Source organism: Mytilus galloprovincialis, chromosome 8 (genome assembly GCF_965363235.1).
Source record: "Mytilus galloprovincialis chromosome 8, xbMytGall1.hap1.1, whole genome shotgun sequence".
Lineage (NCBI taxonomy): Eukaryota > Metazoa > Mollusca > Bivalvia > Mytilida > Mytilidae > Mytilus > Mytilus galloprovincialis.
Window position 1 is genome coordinate 72,579,379 of NC_134845.1, and position 25,233 is coordinate 72,604,611.

The window sequence follows — 25,233 nt, forward strand, 5'->3', positions numbered from 1 at the left end:
CAGCCATTTTTTAGTTCCAATTTTGCACAGACTCTGGGGAGTCAGGGTTCCTTGTTATAGTGCACCATCATTCGGATTGGTACTTTTGGCTCTGAGAAAGCGGGCGGACAAAATTAGGTGGAAGTATAATAATAATAATACAGAAAAAGAAACAGAGGAAAAGCAATATGTCACCCGACATTGTCGATCGGGTGACATAATAATAAAAATAATAAGAACTGACCAAAAACAATAAGTCTCCAAACTTTGTTTGGGAGACTTAATAAATGCAATATATTGTTCTCTGTGTAGTTCATTCATTGATTAACCTACCCGAGTAAAAAAAATGATCTTTTAAGTTGATGAAAATACAAGTATTATTTCTTACAGAATGGAATGTGATGTTGTTTTTATTCAATATGATTAATACATTTCAATCTGTTCAATGTAAACACTGACTGATTCAAACCTTGAAAGTTGATTTCTGACAAAATTTGGTTTTTTTGTGTGTTTGACAAATAAATACCGATACTGGAAAATGACAATGTTAACATTAAGGCCTTTCTTTAACTAGGTAAACAAACACAAAACAATAATGTGTCCATAGAACACATTAAAACCATCATCTTCTATGCTCAATGGACCATGACATTGGGGTCAAAACTTTAATTTGGCTTTAAAATTAGATTGATCATGACTCATGAGTACTAAGTTTCAAGTAACTGTAATTAATAGTGGTCAGTTTTCATTGGTTTAAGAAAGCCTAAATATAGAATGGATACCAGTGCACTTGCCCCGTGAGGGATTTGAACTCACAACCTCAGTGTTTCGACTATTTAGACCACTGGACCACCGAAGGCACCTAATATGACTATTTAATTTGGAGATAACTGTTAAATCATTTGGATTAACCTGTGTAAAACACCAGAGCATGGTTGTTCAAAATATTGGATAAAGTTATTCACTGGATACATTATGGACCTTACCTGTCTCACTAAAATTTGGAGCCCTTGTCCGCCTTTTTTGTTGTTGCTGTGTCCATTTTGCAATTTGGCGCCAAGTACTAAGAGTTATGTTAAACAGACAAGTTTATCTAGTGAATTGCTTTTCAGTTTTTTGAACAACTGTGCCCAGGTCTTTTATGCTGTGTATGCTTTAGAGTGGAATACATTTGACAAAGATTTTTTAAGGAAGAAATGTTCATTGAAGATATCTCAAACCAATAAATTCAGCAATTTAAAATGGTGGCTTCTTTAAGTTACAAATGGATAGATTTGAGAAATTCGTGCTTTTCAATAGTTCTGTTGACATCAAATAATTGAATTATGATTGTTAAACTAGTATATCCCCTGCATAGTCAAACCAATATGGCTTCTTGATTAAACAGAGTATAATCTTACTAACTTGTGCTATATGATCTGCTGCATCTCGACAACTTGGAGTAAGACATTCATAATTTTGTACCAGTAAAGGCAACAGAGCAATAACATTCACTGGAAATCCTAGAAAGCAGAAAAAGTATTATTGTCTTTAAATAGAGAAATAGAAAGATATTTGAGATTATTACATTGTTGCATATTACCATATTATATAAATTTCAAAGTTTCTAAAATTTGGAAATTAGAATTTTTAAATTGTTTAAAACAAAATTCTGTAGTCCTTTCAAAAAATCATTAATACCAAAATCTATCTAAATTTAATAATTTGTAATGATTAAACATTTAATGAAATATGTATTCACCAAGATGAAATTCAAATTATATTAAACTTGTCAAATGTCTAAATATAGATGTGAACTTTGTAGATAATATGAGGCATATGTAACGTTTTTTTCATATCAAAGAATAATTAGAATGAAATTGTTATTGTATTCCTTCCTATATTTTACTGGACTGATAAATATATATTTGACTCAAAGTCTCATGACAAACGAGATCAGAAGAATGAAGTAGATTTCTGCCAAATGTGGGAATTTAAAAAAGTGACCAAAAAAAGTTAACGATTTTGAGCTCATTAGTACAATGAAAATTTCAGGAAATTTTCCGGATTTCTTTTTTTTCTGTTATAGGGGAATTTGTTCCCTTATAACTATTTCATGCTATTAAAGAATAAATAAGACAAAATACAAAATTGTCTTTATGAAATTCTGTTGATTCATTGTCAAAACATAAAACAGACCGTCTTACTAGAATCTAGAGAATTGATAAGAAGTAGTGGATTCAAAAACAATAATCAACTTGGGATTAAAGTAGCTTGTTATCATTGACGAATCCACTACCTCATCAATTCTGTACTACACAAAGATTCTACCACTGCATTGATACTATTTATTATCAATTCTCTACTACACAAAGATTCTACCACTGCATTGATACTATTTATTATCAATTCTCTACTACACAAAGATTCTACCACTGCATTGATACTATTTATTATCAATTCTCTACTACACAAAGATTCTACCACTGCATTGATACTATTTATTATCAATTCTCTACTACACAAAGATTCTACCACTGCATTGATGCTATTTATTATCAATTCTCTACTACACAAAGATTCTACCACTGCATTGATACTATTTATTATCAATTCTGTACTACACAAAGATTCTACCACTGCATTGATACTATTTATTATCAATTCTGTACTACACAAAGATTCTACCACTGCATTGATACTATTTATTATCAATTCTGTACTACACAAAGATTCTACCACTGCATTGATGCTATTTATTATCAATTCTCTACTACACAAAGATTCTACCACTGCATTGGTGCTATTTATTATCAATTCTCTACTACACAAAGATTCTACCACTGCATTGATGCTATTTATTATCAATTCTCTACTACACAAAGATTCTACCACTGCATTGATACTATCTTTTATCAATTCTCTACTACACAAAGATTCTACCACTGCATTGATACTATTTATTATCAATTCTGTACTACACAAAGATTCTACCACTGCATTGATATTATTTATTATCAATTCTCTACTACACAAAGATTCTACCACTGCATTGATGCTATTTATTATCAATTCTCTACTACACAAAGATTCTACCACTGCATTGATACTATCTTTTATCAATTCTCTACTACACAAAGATTCTACCACTGCATTGATACTATTTATTATCAATTCTCTACTACACAAAGATTCTACCACTGCATTGATATTATTTATTATCAATTCTCTACTACACAAAGATTCTACCACTGCATTGATGCTATTTATTATCAATTCTCTACTACACAAAGATTCTACCACTGCATTGATACTATCTTTTATCAATTCTCTACTACACAAAGATTCTACCACTGCATTGATACTATTTATTATCAATTCTCTACTACACAAAGATTCTACCACTGCATTGATACTATTTATTATCAATTCTCTACTACACAAAGATTCTACCACTGCATTGATGCTATTTATTATCAATTCTCTACTACACAAAGATTCTACCACTGCATTGATACTATTTATTATCAATTCTCTACTACACAAAGATTCTACCACTGCATTGATACTATTTATTATCAATTCTGTACTACACAAAGATTCTACCACTGCATTGATACTATTTATTATCAATTCTCTACTACACAAAGATTCTACCACTGCATTGATACTATTTATTATCAATTCTCTACTACACAAAGATTCTACCACTGCATTGATACTATTTATTATCAATTCTCTACTACACAAAGATTCTACCACTGCCTTGATGCTATTTATTATCAATTCTCTACTACACAAAGATTCTACCACTGCATTGATACTATCTTTTATCAATTCTCTACTACACAAAGATTCTACCACTGCATTGATACTATTTATTATCAATTCTCTACTACACAAAGATTCTACCACTGCATTGATACTATTTATTATCAACTCTCTACTACACAAAGATTCTACCACTGCATTGATACTATTTATTATCAATTCTCTACTACACAAAGATTCTACCACTGCATTGATACTATTTATTATCAATTCTCTACTACACAAAGATTCTACCACTGCATTGATGCTATTTATTATCAATTCTCTACTACACAAAGATTCTACCACTGCATTGATACTATCTTTTATCAATTCTCTACTACACAAAGATTCTACCACTGCATTGATACTATTTATTATCAATTCTCTACTACACAAAGATTCTACCACTGCATTGATACTATTTATTATCAATTCTCTACTACACAAAGATTCTACCACTGCATTGATACTATTTATTATCAATTCTCTACTACACAAAGATTCTACCACTGCATTGATACTATTTATTATCAATTCTCTACTACACAAAGATTCTACCACTGCATTGATACTATTTATTATCAATTCTCTACTACACAAAGATTCTACCACTGCATTGATACTATTTATTATCAATTCTCTACTACACAAAGATTCTACAACTGCATTGATACTATTTATTATCAATTCTCTACTACACAAAGATTCTACCACTGCATTGATACTATTTATTATCAATTCTCTACTACAGAATGATTCTACCACTGCATTGATACTATTTATATCCACTTGGGACAGTTCAATATAAAACTTGAGGCTTGCCAAGCTTTTTAAATATTGAATTTTAACTGACAATAGTGGAGAAATATAGTATTGCAAAATGTTCGATGGTGGAATCTGTCTAATGAATTTTTTACTTCATGTAGTTTTTAACAGCCTTGATTGGTTATACAGCCCTCACACAGTCGGCTTTGTGTATAATTTTTTTTTTCACTGACCTTCAAAGCTGTTTTTATATGTGAAGTCATCAGGCATGGTTGCTTTTTTCCTGACTTTAAAATTAGAAAATTCTGAATATCTCAATAAAATTTGACATCATAATTGATTTTTATCAAAGAACTGGGATTAAACTATTAAAATAAATTATAAGAAAAAATAATCATTCTGCAGGAAAGAATTACAGAAATAAAATATATTCAACTGCCTTTGTTTTGGTTCTGCAGCACAAATTGAACAGTCAATAGGATTACCGTCCTTATTTGTTGTATTCTGGCACAAACACTTTTAAAATAGACACCAGTTACATAAAACAACATAAATTGCAGTTTGCATCTTTTTTAAGTAGTGCTTAAGGGTGCTAAATTTCATCCTTGAATTCTGTAAGCAGGTTTAGACAAGAATTTGACATATTTTGTCTAACCTAAACTGTCTGTTGGATCCACAACAGGGGCAGATATAGACACAGTAAGTCTGGAAACCAAATACCAGGTGCCTTCAAATGTAACTGTTGATGTAAAACCCTGTAAAAGAGTTTAAGTCATTATAGCTTTTTAGTTTCCTTTTTATTTCTGAGACAAAATTACAACAAGAATGTGTCCTAAGTACACAGATGCCCCACTCGCACTATCATTTTCCATGTTCAATGGAGCATGAAATTAGGTAAAAAATCTAATTTGGCATTAATATTAGAAAGATCATACCATATAGGGAACATGCGTACTAAGTTTCAAGTTGTTTGGTCTTAACTTCATCAAAAACTACCTTGACCAAAAACTTTAACCTAAAACTCCCACTTCCATTTTCTATGTTCAGTGGACCGTGAAATTGGGGTCAAAAGTCTAATTTGGCTTTACAATTAGAAAGATCATACCATAAGTAACATGTGTACTAAGTTTCAAGTTAATTGGACTTCAGCTTCATCAAAAACTACCTTGACCAAAAACTTTAACCCTGAAGACTGGCAAATGGACAGACGGACAGATAGACGGACGGCCGGTATGACGAACAGACGGTACGACGGACAGACAAACGAACGGAGGCACAGACCAGAAAACATAATGCCCTCTACTATCATAGGTGGGGCATAAAGAGCAAACATTTTTTGGTTCCATGTCATCATCCTCATTATTCTTAATTTCATTTTCAGAAAGTGTCATTCTATAATTAAATAAATTCTAAAATGCTAAAGATCCTAGTGTTCAAATTCCTTTAGGAAAAGTTGACTAGATAGATTTGACTATAAGTCTTTGATCCCAAGATTGGTTATATAGCTCTCAATTAGCTTTGTTCAGTTCTAAAATAGCTTCAAAATTTTCTGTTTTGAGCATACCTGATGATGGTCAATCCAGAAAGGCGCTTCAGACACATCAAATTGATAATATCAAACATGTCATTTCATATTACTATCACCTAGTTGTGTCGAAAACACTGGGATGAGATGTTGACTTAATGATAGAAATTCATATGCAACCTTATCATTTTCAACCAGATGCTCCGCAGGGTGCAGCTTTATACGACCGCAGAGGTTGAACCCTGAACGGTTGGGCAAGTATGGACACAACATTCAAGCTGGATTCAGCTCTAAATCTGGATTGTGATTAAATAGTTGACACAGCATAGGTTTCTATTTTCTTTTTATTTATGAAATGTGAAAAGAGAAAAATTGAAAACCCCCCCCCCCCCCTTTACACCCAATTTTTTTTTCACATTCCCCTTTCCCTTATTCCTAAACTGATCTCAATTAAAATTACTTATGTACTTTGCAACAATAACTACTCATTTAAATACATCATAAAATATTAAAATGTAAAAAAAGTGCTTGTTATCACTGAATGGTAAAGATTGTTTTAATTTATCAGTTGGTAGTAAAAGTGAATATACATTATATATTGTATAAAACAACTTAGTTTAATTTTGGACCCTTTGGACTTTAATGTAGACAAATTTGAAAATGGGACCAAAAATTAAGATCTCATACACAGTTAGATTTGGCATATCAAAGAACCCCAATTATTCAATTTTTGATGAAATCAAACAAAGCTTAATTTTGGACCCCGATTTGGACCAACTTGAAAACTTGGCCAATAATAAAAAATCTAAGTACATTGTAAGATTCAGCATATCAAAGAACCCCAATTATTCAATTTTTGATGAAATCAAACAAAGTTTAATTTTGGACCCTTTGGACCCCTTATTCCTAAACTGTTGGGACCAAACTCCCAAAATCAATCCCAACCTTCCTTTTATGGTCATAAACCTTGTGTTTAAATTTCATTGATTTCTATTTACTTATACTACAGTTATTGTGCGAAAACCAAGAATAATGCTTATTTGGGCCCCTTTTTTGGCCTCTAATTCCTAAACTGTTGGGATCTCAACTCCCAAAATCATCCCAACCTTCTTTTTATGATCATAAACCTTGTGTTTAAATTTCATAGATTTCTATTAACTTATACCAAAGTTATTGTGCGAAAACCAAGAAAAATGCTTATTTGGGCACCTTTTTGGCCCTTAATTCCTAAACTGTTGGGATTTCAACTCCCAAAATCAATCCCAACCTTCCTTTTGTGGTCATAAACCTTGGGTTTAAATTTCATTGATTTCTATTTACTTATACTACAGTTATTGTGCGAAAACCAAGAATACTGCTTATTTGGGCCCTTTTTTGGCCCCTAATTCCTAAACAGTTGGAACCAAAACTCCCAAAATCAATCCCAACCTTCCTTTTGTGGTCATAAACCTTGAGTTTAAATTTCATTGATTTCTATTTACTTATACTACAGTTATTGTGCGAAAACCAAGAATACTGCTTATTTGGGCACCTTTTTGGCCCTTAATTCCTAAACTGTTGGGATTTCAACTCCCAAAATCAATCCCAACCTTCCTTTTGTGGTCATAAACCTTGAGTTTAAATTTCATTGATTTCTATTTACTTATACTACAGTTATTGTGCGAAAACCAAGAATACTGCTTATTTGGGCCCTTTTTGGCTCCTAATTCCTAAACTGTTGGGACCAAAACTTCCAAAATCAATCCCAACCTTCTTTTTATGGTCATAAACCTTGTTTTTAAATTTCATAGATTTCTATTAACTTATATTAAACTAAAGTTATAGTGCGAAAACCAAAAGTATGCGGACGCCGACGACGAGGATGCCATGATACCAATATACTTGCGGTTGTATGAAAATATTAAAACTATGATGAGTAAACATACTAGTTTGTATAACAGTTAAAATTACATGTTTATAGTGAAAACGAGGTCACAGAGCAGACCAGAGCACAAAAATTTAACTAAAACCACTGAAAAATGAGGTCAATCCTGCCAGTTGCAAATGTACACCTTACAGTCCTTCCATACACCGAATATACTAGACCTATTGCTTATAGTATCTGAGATGGACTTGACCACCAAAACTTAACCTTGTTAACTTATCCATGAAATGAGGTCTAGGTCAAGTGAAACTGTCTGACAGGCATGAGGACCTTGCAAAGTATGCACATACCAAATATAGTTATCCTATTACTCATAATAAGACAGAAATTAACATTACAAAAAAATTTTAACTTTTTTTTTCAAGTAGTCACTGAACCATGAAAATCAGGTGAGGGTAAATGGACATGTGACAAATGGAAACTTCATAACATAAGGCATCTACATTTATATACAAAGTATGAAGCATCCAGGTCTTCCAACTTCTAAAATAAAAAGCTTTTTAAAAGCGGTCAGATCACTATCCCTAAGGCTCGACAAAAAACCCTCAAAATTTCAGAAATCCTAATGATATAGTTCCTGAGGCAGATGTAATGAAAATATTCAGGAATGGATGGACAGACTGATCAATGGACTGATGGATAGACAGACAGAGGTAAAACAGTATATCTCCACTTTTTTATAATTAAGTATAGTTAACTGCTAAACGCCACAAACCTTAAATTGAACACCATAAACCTTTAACAGTAAAGTCTGAACACCACAAACCTTTAACAGTAAAGTCTGAACACCACAAACCTTTAACAGTAAAGTCTGAACACCACAAACCTTTAACAGTAAAGTCTGAACACCAGGGAAATTGTTCCACTTCAGCTGTTGCTCTATCTTTTCTAATCTTTCACGGCAGTCAGGTCTCTCTGGTTGTAAATGTTTCAGAATCTTACAAATATAGATAAAAGTATTACATATAGCAATTATAAGAAAGCTATAAAACCTATAAGCTAAATACTGCATGCATGATAAATTACTTCTACTTGCATATTGTCCAAAATAAATTAAATAAAACAAGCATTTTGTGAGTATTGCATGACAATACATAGTCCATTACTGGTTAAATATTCATTGCATTGGAACCAAATTTTAACTATAAATTGTCATGGTGTAAACTATATACCGATTTTCAAATCAATATTTTTAAGCGTGTTGAAAAAATGTGAGGAAAACTGATTATTTCAGTAAATTTTCTAAGTCCAATGACTGTTACTCTGCACAAAATTATCTGACGAGTGTCATATGGTATTTTTTAAATATGGTATTTAGAACCCACCATAGTAAATTGAACCTCCTGTTTTAGATAAATAAAATTGCAGATTATCTCATTTACAATTTGTTGGCTTTGACCTTTTTTAAAACCTGGGGGGTGCAATATACCATGATAGGGGATATATATATATACCATGGCTAATAAAATTTTCAAAACATCTTTTCAAGCAAGTTAAATACATACCAACTACTTTTCAGAGTGTAATTACTATGTAAAAGAGTTATTACAGCTAGATTTTTTAAATCTAACGGCTATAAAAGGGGGTTCAATATACCATAGCAGGGGGGGGGGGTCAAAATACCATGGGTAAATAAAATTTCAAAACATCTTTTCAAACAAGTAAAATATATACAAACTACTTATGAGGGTAGAATAACTATGTAAAACAGCTAGAATGTTTAAATCTAAAGTTCTATAGTACCCCTGGGGTTTCAATATACCTTGGTAGGGGAGTCAAATTTATGGTTAAATAAAATTTTCAAAACATCTTTTCAAGCAAGTGAAATACATACAAACAACATTTTAGAAAATAATTATGATGTATAAGAGTTATAACAGCTAGAATTTTTTAATTTAAAGGTCTATAGTAGGGGGTTCAATTTACCATGGTAGAGGGGTCAAAATACCATGGCTATCCCAAGAGCAAACAAAAACAGGATCCATCGGGATCCCAATAAAATCCCAGTGAAATTGTTGGGATATGCCAGGATAAGCATCAGGAGTCGAGATCCCATTCTGGATAAATATCTGAAACTGGGATCCCATTCGGGATAACTGTCTGAAGCTGGGATTCCAGTCTAGATGAAACGGGATAAATAATGGACACTGGGATCCCAATCGGGATAACTGTCTGAAGCTGGGATCCCAATCAGAACTGTCTAAAGCTGGGATCCCAATCAGGATAACTGTCTGAAGCTTGGATCCCATTCTAGTTGAAACAGGAAAACGTATGAACCATAATTATGTTGTTGAAAATATGTAAGTGTTTGGTTTGTATATATATATATATGTCTCTGATGACATCAAGTACAGGTTATTGGTGTTAATGAACAAGGTGTAGGACACCAAAGCTGTCAGGTGAAGCCAATCACTTAATGGGTCACTTAATTTCAGTTTGACAAATATTTCTTAGTCAGAAAAATGCTGAGATTTTCGCAATAAAAATGGCAGGGCGTCCAAGAAATGTCAATGGCTGTTTTTCCAGACAAGCTGGGGCTTTTCTGATTTCCCCCAAGTTCACATAAGTGCATTTTTATTAGTTGTCGTCTGTCATTAATGATAAGATAATGATCGACATCGTAAAACGTTGGTTTCTCAACTTATGTGAAATGTAAACAAAGTTAAGTCATGACCATGTGTTTTTTTTTGTAATTGTACTGGACAGTCTGACCCTAGAAAATACTGTCCTAGATAATGCGGCCATAACGCATGCACCCTGTGCCAATTAAATAAAGTTTTATTTTCTTATATTTAAAAACAGGCCAGTAATAAATAATTTTATGCCTTGATTTATTTTTATAATACCGTTATGGAGACAGATCAACTTCTGGCCGATACATGTATAATATGGGTAGAGATTGTCACTTTGACGTTAGTTTCCTGGTAAATACGTCATCAAAATCTGATTACGCTGATTTATGGAGGATTAAGATGAATCAGATGCAGATGTTTTCAGATAAGTGCATTAAGAATTTAATTTAACATGTGTATATGTGTACATAATGATTATAAATATAATTAATTGAGGAACTATGATTTTTATGGTTTTTATTTGAGCAAATCAACACCAAAAAGTCTGAAAGCATAAACTGAAAATATATTTATTTTTAACACATAATGAATAATCTTGTTGTCACATAACATACATAACTAGGAGGTATGTAAAAATTTAATTGAGTTGTGTGAATGGTTATTTGGTGAAAATAATAAGTCACTAGTTTTTTTATCTTCAGGGGATAAAAAAGGGGAGGGTAATTAATTTGATTCCAAATCGAAATGGCTTCCAATTTACTGTATAAAGGTGCAATAATATTTCTATTGAATTTGTTGCTTCAAAACGTATTGAACAAATGTTTCTTTGTGGATTTTTTTTTATACTTTTAGGGGATTTAATGATATTATTAAATGGAGCTGCCAACAGATTGCATGCAGATACTGCAGTTACCTTTACTCAGCATTAACTATAGTTGGAAGTACAGAGACAGAAAATTAATTTACAGAAAGGAGTAGAACTTTACATGTATCCTTTTGCATAAATACCCAGGAATCCAAGTGGCAGTGGAGTCTAGTACGTGCAATTAGAATTGGTGCATGTATATCCTGCTGGGAATTTATTTTTGGGATCCCACTTTTTTTCCAGGAATCCCAATATATTGCAATCAAAATCCCAGTATATTTCCGCTGGGATTTACATCAGGATCCTGCTCCTTTTGCGGGAATCCCGAAATTTTATCGCAGTATATTTCCACTGGGATTTACATCAGGATCCTGCTCCTTTTGCGGGAATCCCGAAATTTTATCCTAGTGGAATTAGGTGGGATCCCAATTGAAATCCCACAATATCCCAGTGGGATCCCAGTATATTTCCACCGGGATTTACATCTGGATCTGGCTTCTTTTGCGGGATTCTCGAAATTTTATCCAGATGGAATTAGGTGGGATCCTAATTGGAATCCCAGATTAATTTTCTCTTGGGTAAATAAAATTTTCAAAACATCTTTTCATGCAAGTGAAATACATACAAACTACTTATTAGAGTATAATTACTATGTAAAAGAGTTATAACAGCAAGAACAAAATTCTATCTCAATCCGTAACTTGTCATGCTAAAACAATATACCAATTTTCAATTTCTCCAAGTGTGATGAAAAAATGTGTGGAACACTGATTATTTGAGTGAATTTTCTAAGTCCAAAGCAATAACTCTGCACAAAATCATCAGACCGGAACAAAATTTAAACTTGAAATGTAACTTATGATAAAACAATATACCAATTATCAAATTAATATCTTCAAGAATGACAAAACATAAGTGTGGAAAACTGATTAATCGAGTGAATTTACTCAGGGCAGATAGATAAATATTTTGCTTGTTGTCAGATTTAATTTAATTGCTATAGTTTCAGAGATATAAGTCATGCATTTTACCCCTATGTTCTATTTTTAGCCATGTCGGCCATGTTTGTTGGCAGGCCCAGTCATTGGACACATTGTTTAACTTATACTCTAATGATAATTGTGGCCAAGTTTGGTCAATTGGTCTACATAGTTTCAGAGGAGAAGATTTCAGTAAAAGATGACAATAAAATGCTTCGCTTGGAGAAAAGAGGTTGAACCCTGAACAGTTCGGGCCAATTTGGACACAATATTCAAGCTTGATACTGTCTGAATTTCGATTGTGATCAAATTTTTGACATAATATAGGTTTCTGACACACACAAAAATATGGTCAAAGATCTTACAAATCTATTGTGCAATACTGTGCAATTGAAGATTTCTTCTTGAAACTTTTCCAACATTTTGAAAGAAATATATGAACCCCTACAAAAATAAACAGCTGTGCAATGAGCGCATGATACACCCGACGTCTTGTGTTTAAGTTTTATGCAATAATCATCAATAGTTTCTGAGAAAGTTTTAAGCAATAACCATTTATTGTTTTTGAGACACCGCGAGACATGTGAAAACCCCCTAACCCTGTTTTTTTTTTTTTTACAAAATACTAAATATCACTAAAACAAAATTTTGAATCAAACCAAAAAGTATACAGATCTTTAGATTAATATAACAAAGAAGTGTGTACAGTTTCAAGCTATAATCATAAATTGTTTTTGAGATACGGTGCGACATGTAAAAAAAAAAAAAAACATCCCTTTTTTTACAAAATACTCAATAACTTAAAAATATAATTTTGAGTCATCCCCAAAAAGTTCACAGATCTTTAGATTAATATAACAAAAAAGTATGTAAAGTTTTAAGCAATAATCATAAATCGTTTTTGAGATACAGCACGACATGTAAAAACCCACTCCCCTTTTTTTACAAAATACTCAATAACTCAAAAATGAAATTTTGAATCATCACCAAAAAGTATACAGATATTAGGATTAATATAACTAAGAAGTGTGTAAAATTTTAAGCAATAATCAAGAATCGTTTTAGAGATACGGTGCGACATGTGAAAAAAAAACCCCTGTTTTAGTTACAAAGTGCCATAACTCAAAAAGTTTAAATCTTATTTTCACCAAAAAGTATACAGATCATTTGACCATTATAAGAAACAACTATATTAAGTTTCACGATATTTGGATAAGTCGTTTTCAAGTTACGGTGCGACATGTTTACGCCGGACAGACGGCACGACAGACGGACGGACACCGGACATTTAAAGACTCCAAAGAGTTGTTCCACCTGGTTTACTAACCTTATCAAGCAGTCTTACAGCTAGAGTAAATTCATATTCATAATCAGATTCCAACATGGAAACAGCTATCCAGAACATTTGTGATACAATAGTCAATTTATCCTCATTTCCAGAGGGGTCCATATTTTTCAATGACTGAGCACTCCTTGAACGTGTCATACTTGTACGTAATCTACTTTCTACATCTGTACTACTCCTCAATCTCAGATCATCTGAAAAACACAATAAGCCCATATGAAAATAGGTTTTATGGTACCCAGTGAGCAAATTGGAATCCTAAAATAGAACTGTCAATATTTCTTTGATTTCTTTGATATAGTTTTATTAATGGAAACAAAATGATCCAACAGCATCTTACTGTTATTTTAAACAATTTTGCTCTGTTCCTTTTTTGTTTTTTTATTAATTTTTTTACTCGATTTGTATCCATCTGATAACTTAAGCCTTTTTCAGCTGATTTCTATAATTTGTTCTTATATTGTACTGTTACACCACTATCCTAGGTTTGAGGAGGGTTGGGATCCACCTAACATGTTTAACCAAGTCCCAAGTCAGGATCCTAAAATTCAGTGGTTGTCGTTTGTTGATGTGTTACATATTTGTTTTTTATTCATTTTTTGTACATTAATTAGGCCGTTAGTTTTTTCTTTTCAATTGTTTTACATTTGTGATTTTGAGGCCTTTAATAGCTTACTATGCAGTATGGGCTTTGCTCATTGCTGAAAGCCGTATGGTGACTTATGGTTGTTAATTTCTGTGTCATTTGATCTCTTGTCAATTATACCACATCTTCTTTTTTATATAGTATACAAGTGATATTTTCTCAGTCCTGTAGAAAAAGAAAGTATGGCCTCATGAACCTAAAGGATGTTTCTCTACTCCATCTCATCTACTATATCTGAAAAACATCCTCTTGTTTGATAATATATAGTAAAGATGCTTAACACAAGTACTGCTGTAGTGTTTGTACATATATGATCCTTAAATCTGTGGAAATTATATATCTGATCATAGGAACTACAAGTGAGATAACAGATATTATATATATACATCTATTATCTCACCTAAAGTTCCTATGTTCAGAGTCAAATATTTCATGCTGTACCAGTAGAAAACAGTGTTTCACATCCTGAATTTTAAGGTGATATTGTACTGAAAGCTTGGAAATCACTATGTGATCCGTGTAAACTCATCTAACCTTTAAACAAGTTTATCTTACTTATGTTTAGTTAGATCTTTGAATACAAAAACATTGATTTTGTCATCAGCAGATAAAACATAACTAAACTTGTATTTTTTTCAAACAGGATAAATCAATTCACACTCAGGTTCATTTTTTATATAGAACTTAACTCCTAACTATCATACTACCTGTCAATATTTTTTTTTTTGGCATTGCACAAGTCATGTGTTCTTTGACTGTCCATGACATTAAAAAACTAAATCCCTGGCATGTGTTTTAGTTGATTTTAGTTTCTGATGCATGATTTTTTATTATTAATTGTTTTTGGCTTTTACCTAGCTTTCAGTAACTGCAAAAACCCAAATCATACTTTCATGTTAATTTGACCTGTTGATACAATTTGTATTGCTTTTTTGTCATTATTGTTTACTTCTATCTCGTCTCTCTACTAATAATTCAATTATACCAGCTTTGAAAATAGTTTGGTATGACTATAAATTTTCACTTTTGCACTTTACTGTACTATAATTTTGTAAAAAATATGCATGTTCTCCATTACTTTACAAAATTATTTTCATTTAACTTTGTACATTACTATTTGGCGGCATTTTGTTCAAGGTTTACATATAGAATAATACATGGCAAAATCCATATCGCATGCGGTATCATAAGAATATAATATAAGAAAGAAAAGAAAATTATGATTTTCCCGTTATTTTTTAACTGCCTTTTTTTCTTTTACAGTTTTTTACAGCCATTTCTACATCTTATTGTATTAATTTTTTTATGAAAATCGCTAGTAAAGTTACTCGGTAAAAATTTTTTTTAAAATATCGATTTAAGTTGAAATGATAGGACATTTTTTTAGTCGGAACAGCAACTGGACGTCATAGTTCAACCGTTGACATCATTCGCATTGTGACGTCATGCCAGGTATGCAATACGGGATTTGCTATGCGATACGGGGTATGCGATACGGGTTTAGCCATGTGATATGGGGTATGCGATACAGGGTAGTTGATACAGACTGGAAAAAAGAACCTTTATTAGATATATAAAATTGCTGTATTTTGTACTAAACATATGATAAATCATAATATCATTATATGGCGTCCTTTTGTTCAAAGATATGGATGACTTTCTGAAATTGTTTATCATTGATATCTCACTCCATATTTTATTGATTTTGTTTTTACATTAATATTGTGTCATAGAAAAAATTTATTCCTTCAGTCTATATTTACTTGGTTTTTTTATACGTCTTTTGATTGAGTTAAGCCATTTCAATTGATATTTTATAGTGTGTCTTTCTGTGTTGTGATGTTACAAAATATATTTTCAGGTAAAGGTGAAGGTTGGTACCTACTGAAACACTTGTTTGCACCTGCCTAACTGAGGAACCTGTTCTGTAGTTGTCGATTACCTACCATAATCTTTTAAAAGTGTCTTTTACTCATTGTCAATATTTTCACTGTTAGATTTCAAGTTAATCAGTGTGATCAGGACAAATAATTGTGATACTTACATGGTTTCATTCTATGGGCAGGACCAGTTACTGAGTAACTTGTACTTCGTGCATGTTGTTGAACGTCTTGTCTTGGTCCTAAGACTGACAACCTCTTGTTAGCAGATTCATTGCTTTGGTCCTTTAGAAGATTGGGTGTTGATTTGAAAATTTCTTTCATGATGTCAAATGATCTTATTTCAAGGTCAAGGTTATCAACTGCAGCTTCCAATGTCAACATAATTTCTGTAACATATCCCTGTGAAGAAAATATCACAACTCCTTTTAGCACTGGCACTGTTGGTAGGAATACCTAACCTACTTGCAGCTTAAAAATACTAATACTCTCTACTTGTAACCTTGAAATACTTGAGAAAATAGATACCAAAAAAATTATAAATTTGACACATCATAAAAAGGTGGAAATACCTTATCCCAAAGTCTTTTTGAACCTTCAGCTTGAGCAATTGGACAAACACAATATGTCTCCATTATTTATGGTTTGGCTGACAAATACCAATATAGGGGGCTATTATTACATGTTTATTTTCGCTTTTTTGGGTGGATAAATGAAAAATAAATGATTATGACATTAACAAGGCTAACAATGTGTACATGAAATGAACAACATGACAGGTTGAATCTTTCCAAAGCACACGAGTACAACTGTTTAATTGGGATGCTCAATCTTTATTCGTGTTATTTTTGTTTTAAATTTGTTAACTCTTTTGTGCTTTTTCTTTATGGAGATGCTATTGTCTGTTTGTATACAGCTTATGGTTTATAATGGGCCTCTTGATACAAATCTTTTCCCTCTTTTAGTGTGAAGTTTAATCAGAAAGTAGAAGTTCAAAATTAATTACCCATAACTGGCCTTTTAGGAAGATATATTTACATTTGTTCATTGATGTTTGTATTCTAAATACATCTTAACAGCTTATCATTTTAGACAATAGGAACTACATGCTCTAATAAGCCTGTGTTGCTCACCTGCATCTTAAACAATGGCCACTTCTTAATAAAATTCATCACTAAAGGGAAACAACTCTATTAAGAGTCAACTGACAATTTCAACTGGCACATATGCAGAGCTTATCCTGCTGGTAATTTTTCCTTTTTAAAGTTTCTACTTATTTATCAAAATAATGACATTCTTTAAAGTAGGACAACAAATATCATCACCCAGTGCAATAAAAAAAAAGCTGACTCAATTAAGGGCATACGATACAGTTACAAGGAAAGTAATTACGTTGCTAACGTAAAATGTTATTTTCACGACTTCAAACTATGACATATCGGGAAAAGATGCATTTTTCGACTAATTTTTATCATTCAAACTGATTTAATTTGAAAACAAGTGCATGGACCCCTATTTTCTAAAAATACATTTTGTTTCATCTTGCAGGGAGATTATGTGGACCAAATTTTATAAAACTGTAAATAGTGCAATTTTTTTTATTTTGATAAATATACAGCAAAAAATTACGTTTTTTTCTTAATTCATGACCATTTGATAAATATGAGTTCTTTCTGAATAAAAAATGCATAATGTTTTAGGATACTTATAAAATACAGAAATTACAAATTATTTATTAACAAAAAACAATTTTTGTTTATCTTTTAAAACAGTAAAAGTTATGGCTTTCTTTCGAAATGGAAGATGTGTTCACAAATCCGAATTTTGAGCAAATATACAAATTTTGACCTCATTTAACTAAAAAAATAGCACATGAAGGTATATTTTTTTATTACATATTTGATTTAATCAGGCAAAAAATAGCCTATATGGAAATTTTCAAAATAAAGGATCAAAACTGTATCATATGCCCTTAAAGCACCATGCTGTATTATAAATATTAGATATAACATAAACAATTGGTTTGTATCTTCATAAAACTAAAAAGGGCAATAACTCTGATAAGGAGTCATCTAACAATTTTGGTCATTTGGACTTTCTGAAGATCTTTGTCTTGCTGATCATTTTGCTTCACAGAATGACAGTTTTGAGCTAAAATAAGAGCTCAACATTTTTATTGTGTTGGCTTAGGGTGAGCTGAAAATGAGACAAATCAACATATCAAATGCTTTCAAGGATTGAATTTAGTTTGCACAGCAGAAATCAATGGTAAAAGTATATTTCATTAGATAATAAATTTTATAGTATGATGATTCTTAAATAAGATGAAAATATATCAAACAAATAATCATTCAGGGACCTTAACTGATGAATGAATCTCCGCATACCTGCATATCATCCCCCTGTTCAGCTACAGTCTCTACAAGACGTGATAGAATGTCAGCCAACATCTGTGTTGATGGCCGGATTTTCAATGCTCTTAATATCTACAAATATTGCAAATAAAAAAAGAAATTGATAATGGAACTGGGGTCAAAGAGAAATTTTCGCTGAATGGAAAAATACATGTGAAAATATAACTGTATTGTTAAAGATGACAATAACTCAAAATTGATTGACTGACTGGTAATGGTTCACAATTAAATGTGATTAATACAAACAAAAGTACACGATTTAGAGGACTTTTAAAAAGGAAAGTACATCATGAACATTGGGGCATGCTTAAAATAGAAGGTTTTGAACAATACACATATACAAGTATCAGTGTAAAAGTGATTTTTTTTGTGGTTATTTTTTCATTAATTATATAATAACTAATCGAAGAATTCAAATAGAGAAAAATATTCAATGAGTAACCGTACAACACATTAATTCACGAATGCGCATAGTGCATGAGTTAATTATAATTAATATATAAGTGTTGTTCGGTCACGAGTTGAATATTTTTCGATATTTGAATTCATTAATTAGTTATTCTTTTAATTACATTGGCAAATGGCTTTTTTTAAAGAAATTAATGTAAAACATGTAAGGAACTTTATTTTTTTTTCTACGCATTCACAATTTGTTTTGATCCGCCATTATTGATGTCTTGACAACGCATATTGTTTGTATGACGTCAGAGAGTGAAATAACCATGTTTATTTCACATAAGAAGTTATCAGTTTTTATTTAAAGACCCAACAGCCTATTGTTTATGCGCATCAGCTAATGCAACTTGATAGTGACATAAACGCTCTATGACGTTGTTTCTAGCAATGAAAAAACGTCAAATAATAACGTCTTATTTTGCGTTTTTCACGGATTTTAAGAGAGTGTACTATATGTAGGTACGCTACGTCTCCCAAGAAAAGAGGAACTAAAATTATGCATCGCTACTTTAATATCCTGTGGAAATTTAACTCAACTGGACACATAAGATACTACACTATATTTAACCTTCGTTCTAATAAAAATAATAAAATATCAACTTTGATCTCAACTTTTTGCATTTGCGCCATTCTGCATTTCATTTTTTTTCATTCTTTCACATGAGTAAATTTTTTGTCTTATATTTGCGTCATTCTGCATTTCATTTTTTTTCTACTTCACTTGCGTAGATTTTTTGTCTTTTGTTTGTGCCAATTGTGTACAGGATACGTGAAAGTTATTTTTATGCCCGATTTATGCATGGGCATTATGTTTTCTGGTATGTGCGTCCGTTCGTTTGTCCATCTGTCCCGCTTCAGGTTAAAGTTTTTGGTTACAGTTTTTGGTCAAGGTACTTTTTGACGAAGTTGAAGTCCTATCAACTTAAAACTTAGTAAACATGTTCCTTATGAAACGATCCTTCTAATTTTAGTGTCAATTTTTCAAAATTTTTAACAAGAGTGCACACGCTGAAATGTCTCGCCTTCTAAACTAATCACTGATATTATGTTGATAGTCCTAAGTATAAAGCTAAGCTTTATTACAACTGTCACATAAACTTAACATTAACCAAGATAACTAAACAAAGACCAATGAACCTTGAAAATGAGGTCAAGGTCAGATGAACCATGCCAGGCAGACATGTACAGCTAACAATGCTTCTATACAACATATTAAATAGTTGACCCATTACTTATAGTTTAAGAAAAATAGACCAAAACACAAAAACTTAACACTGTGCATTGAACCGTGAAAATGAGGTCACGGTCAAATAAAACCTGCGCGACTGACATGAAGATCATAAAATATTTCCATAAACCAAATATAGTTGACCTATGGCATATAGTATTAGATAAAAAGACCAAAACTCAAAAACTTAACTTTGACCACTAAACCATGAAAATGGGGTCAAGGTCACATGACATCTGCCCACTAGACATGTACACCTTACAATCATTCCATACAACAAATATAGTAGACCTATTGCATATAGTATGAGAAAAACAGATCAAAACACAAAAATTTCACTATAACCACTGAACCATGAAAATGAGGTCAAGGTCAGATGACACCTGCAAGTTGGACATGTACACCTTACAGTCCTTCCATACACCGAATATACTAGCCCTATTGCTTATAGTATCTGAGATATGGACTTGACCACCAAAACTTAACCTTGTTCACTGATCCATGAAATGAGGTTGAGGTCAAGTGAAAACTGCAAGGTACGCACATATCAAATATAGTTATTCTATTACTTATAATAAGAGAGAATTCAACATTACAAAAAATTTGAACTTTTTTTTCAAGTGGTCACTGAACCATGAAAATGAGGTCAAGGACATTGGACATGTGACTGACGGAAACTTTGTAACACGAAGCATCTATATACAAAGTATGAAGCATCCAGGTCTTCAACCTTCTAAAATATAAAGCTTTTAAGAATTGAGTTAACGCTGTCGCCGCCGCCGGATCACTATCCTATGTCGAGCTTTCTGCAATAAAAGTTGCAGGCTCTACAAAAATTGAGTATTCACAAGGTTAGGCTGATAATCAATTATTCCTTAAAGTTTTGACATACTGGCAACATGTGCATGTAACTGATGTCTGGATGATTTTCGTAAAAGAATGTCCGATCTTGCAATGATGTTATTTATACTGCTTATTTGACAAAATCTTATAGTAACAAGAATGTGTCCACAGTACACGGATGCCCCACTCACACTATCATTTTCTATGTTTAAAGGACTGTGAAATTGGAATAAATTCTCTAATTTGGCATTAAAATTAGAATGATCTTATCAAAGGGAACATGTATACTAAGTTTCAAGTTGATTGGACTTCTACTTTATCAAAAACTACCTTGACCAAAAACTTTAACCTGAAATTTGCACTATCATTTTCTATGTTCAGTGAACCGTAAAATTGGGGTCAAAACTCTAATTTGGCATTTAAATTAGAAAGATCATATCATAGGGCACATGTATACTAAGTTTCAAGTTGATTGGACTTCAACTTCATCAAAAACTACCTTGACCAAAAACTTTAACCTGAAGCCAAAAACTTTAACCTGAAATTTGCACTATCATTTTCTATGTTCAGTGAACCGTAAAATTGGGGTCAAAACTCTAATTTGGCATTTAAATTAGAAAGATCATATCATAGGGCACATGTATACTAAGTTTCAAGTTGATTGGACTTAAACTTCATCAAAAACTACCTTGACCAAAAACTTTAACCTGAAGCCAAAAACTTTAACCTGAAATTTGCACCATCATTTTCTATGTTCAGTGAACCGTAAAATTGGGGTCAAAACTCTAATTTGGCATTTAAATTAGAAAGATCATATCATAGGGCACATGTATACTAAGTTTCAAGTTGATTGGACTTCAACTTCATCAAAAACTACCTTGACCAAAAACTTTAACCTGAAGCCAAAAACTTTAACCTGAAATTTGCACTATCATTTTCTATGTTCAGTGAACCGTAAAATTGGGGTCAAAACTCTAATTTGGCATTTAAATTAGAAAGATCATATCATAGGGCACATGTATACTAAGTTTCAAGTTGATTGGACTTCAACTTCATCAAAAACTACCTCGACCAAAAACTTTAACCTGAAGCGGGACAGACGGACGAACGGACGAACGAACAGACGGACGAACGGACGCACAGACCAGAAAACATAATGCCCATAAATGGGGCATAAAAATAAAATGATGACAAAGGGTCATTTTTGTTTGTCACTTGTTTCATTTCAAATTGTCTTAAGGAGAAATGATATACATCATCTAATCTCACTGAAACTTACAGCTAATTTCCTATTGTATGTAGATCAACACTTTGGTTTGCCTGCTTGCTTTGTTTGTATATTTTGTATAATTATATTTTGATAACGTCCCATTCAATTAAATAGCATATATACAGGTCTACATACCTATATATAAAGATGTCAATCTCAATTACAGAGCTTGAGTAAACATTAATACTTGTGAACAAAGCAAGGAAGCCAACCAAAGTTTTGCCCTACATGCATTAGAAAATTAGCTGTAAGGCAAAAAATATTAATAAAACTAATACTCAGCGAATGTGAATTAATTTCGGTGTTTAAAACTAAATTGCTGTAAATTTAACTTATGACAAAAATAATTGCTCCAAGAATAATATCTTAAATAAAATTGCTCCCTTTCATTAAGCTACCTACAACTGTGACCGGAAACATTGAAAACAAATTTCGATTTCCAATGCCGGCAACAACCTTTTCTTTGTTTTAATTTCCAAAATGAGCAATTTAGATTAATTATATTTTATCCTGTTGAAGAAATCTTACTTTGTAGTTTTCAACAGAAAACTATTTCTAAATTAATTTTTGAATCAAAAACTTTTTGTATTTTATATTTACTGTCTTGTTTATTGAAAGCACATGAGGTACATTGTAGTAATAAAAGGATTGTATCTTAAGATAGATGTATAACGTTTTAGAATCAAAACTTTCATTCATATATTATACCTATAATTTTAATTTCCTTATATCTTGAATATTCAAAAAAATAATTTACAAACTTGATGCAATAATTTCTAAATGTTCGTCTTAGTCGAGAAAAATAATGGTACAGCCCGTAACAGAGTAGTGATCGAATTCGCGTTTCTTTACCGTCAGAAAAAGTTACGTTATCGACAAACTTATTTCAGAAGTGACATAATTTAATTTTCTTCATCGACAAAATATTTCATGTCCAAAGTGTAAGTTTTCATTGTTTAAGTCGAAGTTTTTTTAACACAGTAAAACATTTTTTTATAATCAACCTCTGTCATTGGCATTTTCATTTTAACGGTAAAGGATCAAATACGGGATCTCCGAAATTTCTATCATTTGTTACGAGAAAATCATTATTCAATCGAACATATGTCTTTGTTCATGACACATATTATGAAATACAAAGGAGTTGAAATGATCAAATACTTTCGAACTGACGGAAACAAAAATACATAATCTAGAATGTGTGTTCTGTCATAAATAATAGCTTCGTCGTGCGAATCGACGAGATCATGTTACATGTAACCGATCTTAGCTGTAGAAACAGTTGGTGCGACCTCCATAAAATCTTTATCAATTTAATATAAGCGATAAATATTCATGACTACAATGAGGCCGTTAGTTTTCTCGTTTGAATTGTTTTACATTGTCTTATCGGGGCCTTTTATAGCTGACTATGCGGTATGGGCTTTGCTCATTGTTGAAGGCCGTACGGTGACCTATAGTTGTTAATGTCTGTGTCGTTTTAGTCTTTTGTGGATAGTTGTCTCATTGGCAATCATACCACATCTTCTTTTTTATATAATGAATTTATTGGAGTCACATCAACTGTTTCTACTGTAAACATGAACTCGTCGGTTAGCGCAATGAAGACACTTTTAAAAATTGAGATTGTTGGTTTATTCTTTACACCTTCGAGGTATTAAAATTATTTCAGTGTTTATTTAAAGTTAAATCTATTTTCAAATCTCTTCTGTTTAAAATTGTCGAAACTTCCGTTATAGATCTGCTGGTTATAGATTTTTTTTTATAACTTTCATTATTGTGACAACGCGCTATGAAATTCAGATTAATTTTTAAATGAAGTTGTATATAAATTTTTGGTCATAAACACAAATCTTTTAAACAGTTCGACGAGTGCGTCAATGTTACAGTAGTCTGTTTACTATAACTTACTAAGCTTGGCCCGATTCATCTGTCATTTATGGAAACTTATTCACCACTTTCTGAGACATTCATTTTTATTTCACCATCAGACATGGAGCTACATTTGTAACTAAAGGAAAACTCTCAAATTAAAGAAATTTGACATGATATACTGAAACTTTCTTATAATCAATTAAACGACTGCTTTTCTTAGATATGTGATTTTTCTTGGTCAAACTTTTTCATTGTTAACGGACATTTTGAGATTTTTTATTGTAAAAAAATGGTGTTTTTTAAAGAAATCAACATTCAAGATTTAGAACTTCATGAACATGTACAGGAAGCTGAATTATTGCACATCTATGTACTACTTAAAATTTTACTTCGATCTATTGCGTCCTTAACATGTTCTGACCGTCCTAAGATTTAATGTACGGAAATGTTTCGGTAAATTAAATTCAAATCCGAATTGAATGTTTATGACACACAAAAAGAGAAACCAGAATCTTTTGATGACCAAACGTATGTAGTGAGATTCCACCCTTGTTGAAAGCCTTGTGAAGACCTCTAGATTTTTAAATTCCCTCCGTTTTTCTCATGGATGGAGTGTGGTCTCTCTGTAAATTACCCCATATCTTTTCATTTTCCTATTTACCGAAGGTTCCATGTGAAAATTTCCATTGGATCATATCTGTTAAACTAAATGTACAAAACAGGTTCAAGAAAAGGCGAAATTTCTTTTTCAAACCCGAACTAGAAATCATTTTTTTTCTAATAGAGCACCTTACATTATCGTCAATGAGTTCAGGCATGTGAAAAATTATATAATCATACACAAGAAAGAAACCCTGAACAGGCTTTCAGCAA

At 31.9% G+C, this 25,233-nt stretch overlaps 1 protein-coding gene across 7 annotated transcripts in view; it reads right to left on the bottom strand.

Moving 5' to 3' along the window:
* Positions 1 to 25,233, bottom strand: part of LOC143042521 (protein furry-like) — a 373,316-nt gene that overhangs the window by 175,752 nt on the left and 172,331 nt on the right. For all 7 annotated transcript variants that reach the window (XM_076214885.1, XM_076214883.1, XM_076214882.1 and 4 more), the window contains 6 exons: positions 18,662 to 18,760; positions 16,439 to 16,676; positions 13,731 to 13,942; positions 8,812 to 8,922; positions 5,192 to 5,291; positions 1,384 to 1,481 (listed from right to left, as the gene is read on the bottom strand). In XM_076214885.1, coding sequence (XP_076071000.1) covers positions 1,384 to 1,481; positions 5,192 to 5,291; positions 8,812 to 8,922; positions 13,731 to 13,942; positions 16,439 to 16,676; positions 18,662 to 18,760 — 858 coding nt within the window. The remainder of the gene's footprint in view (positions 1 to 1,383; positions 1,482 to 5,191; positions 5,292 to 8,811; positions 8,923 to 13,730; positions 13,943 to 16,438; positions 16,677 to 18,661; positions 18,761 to 25,233) is intronic.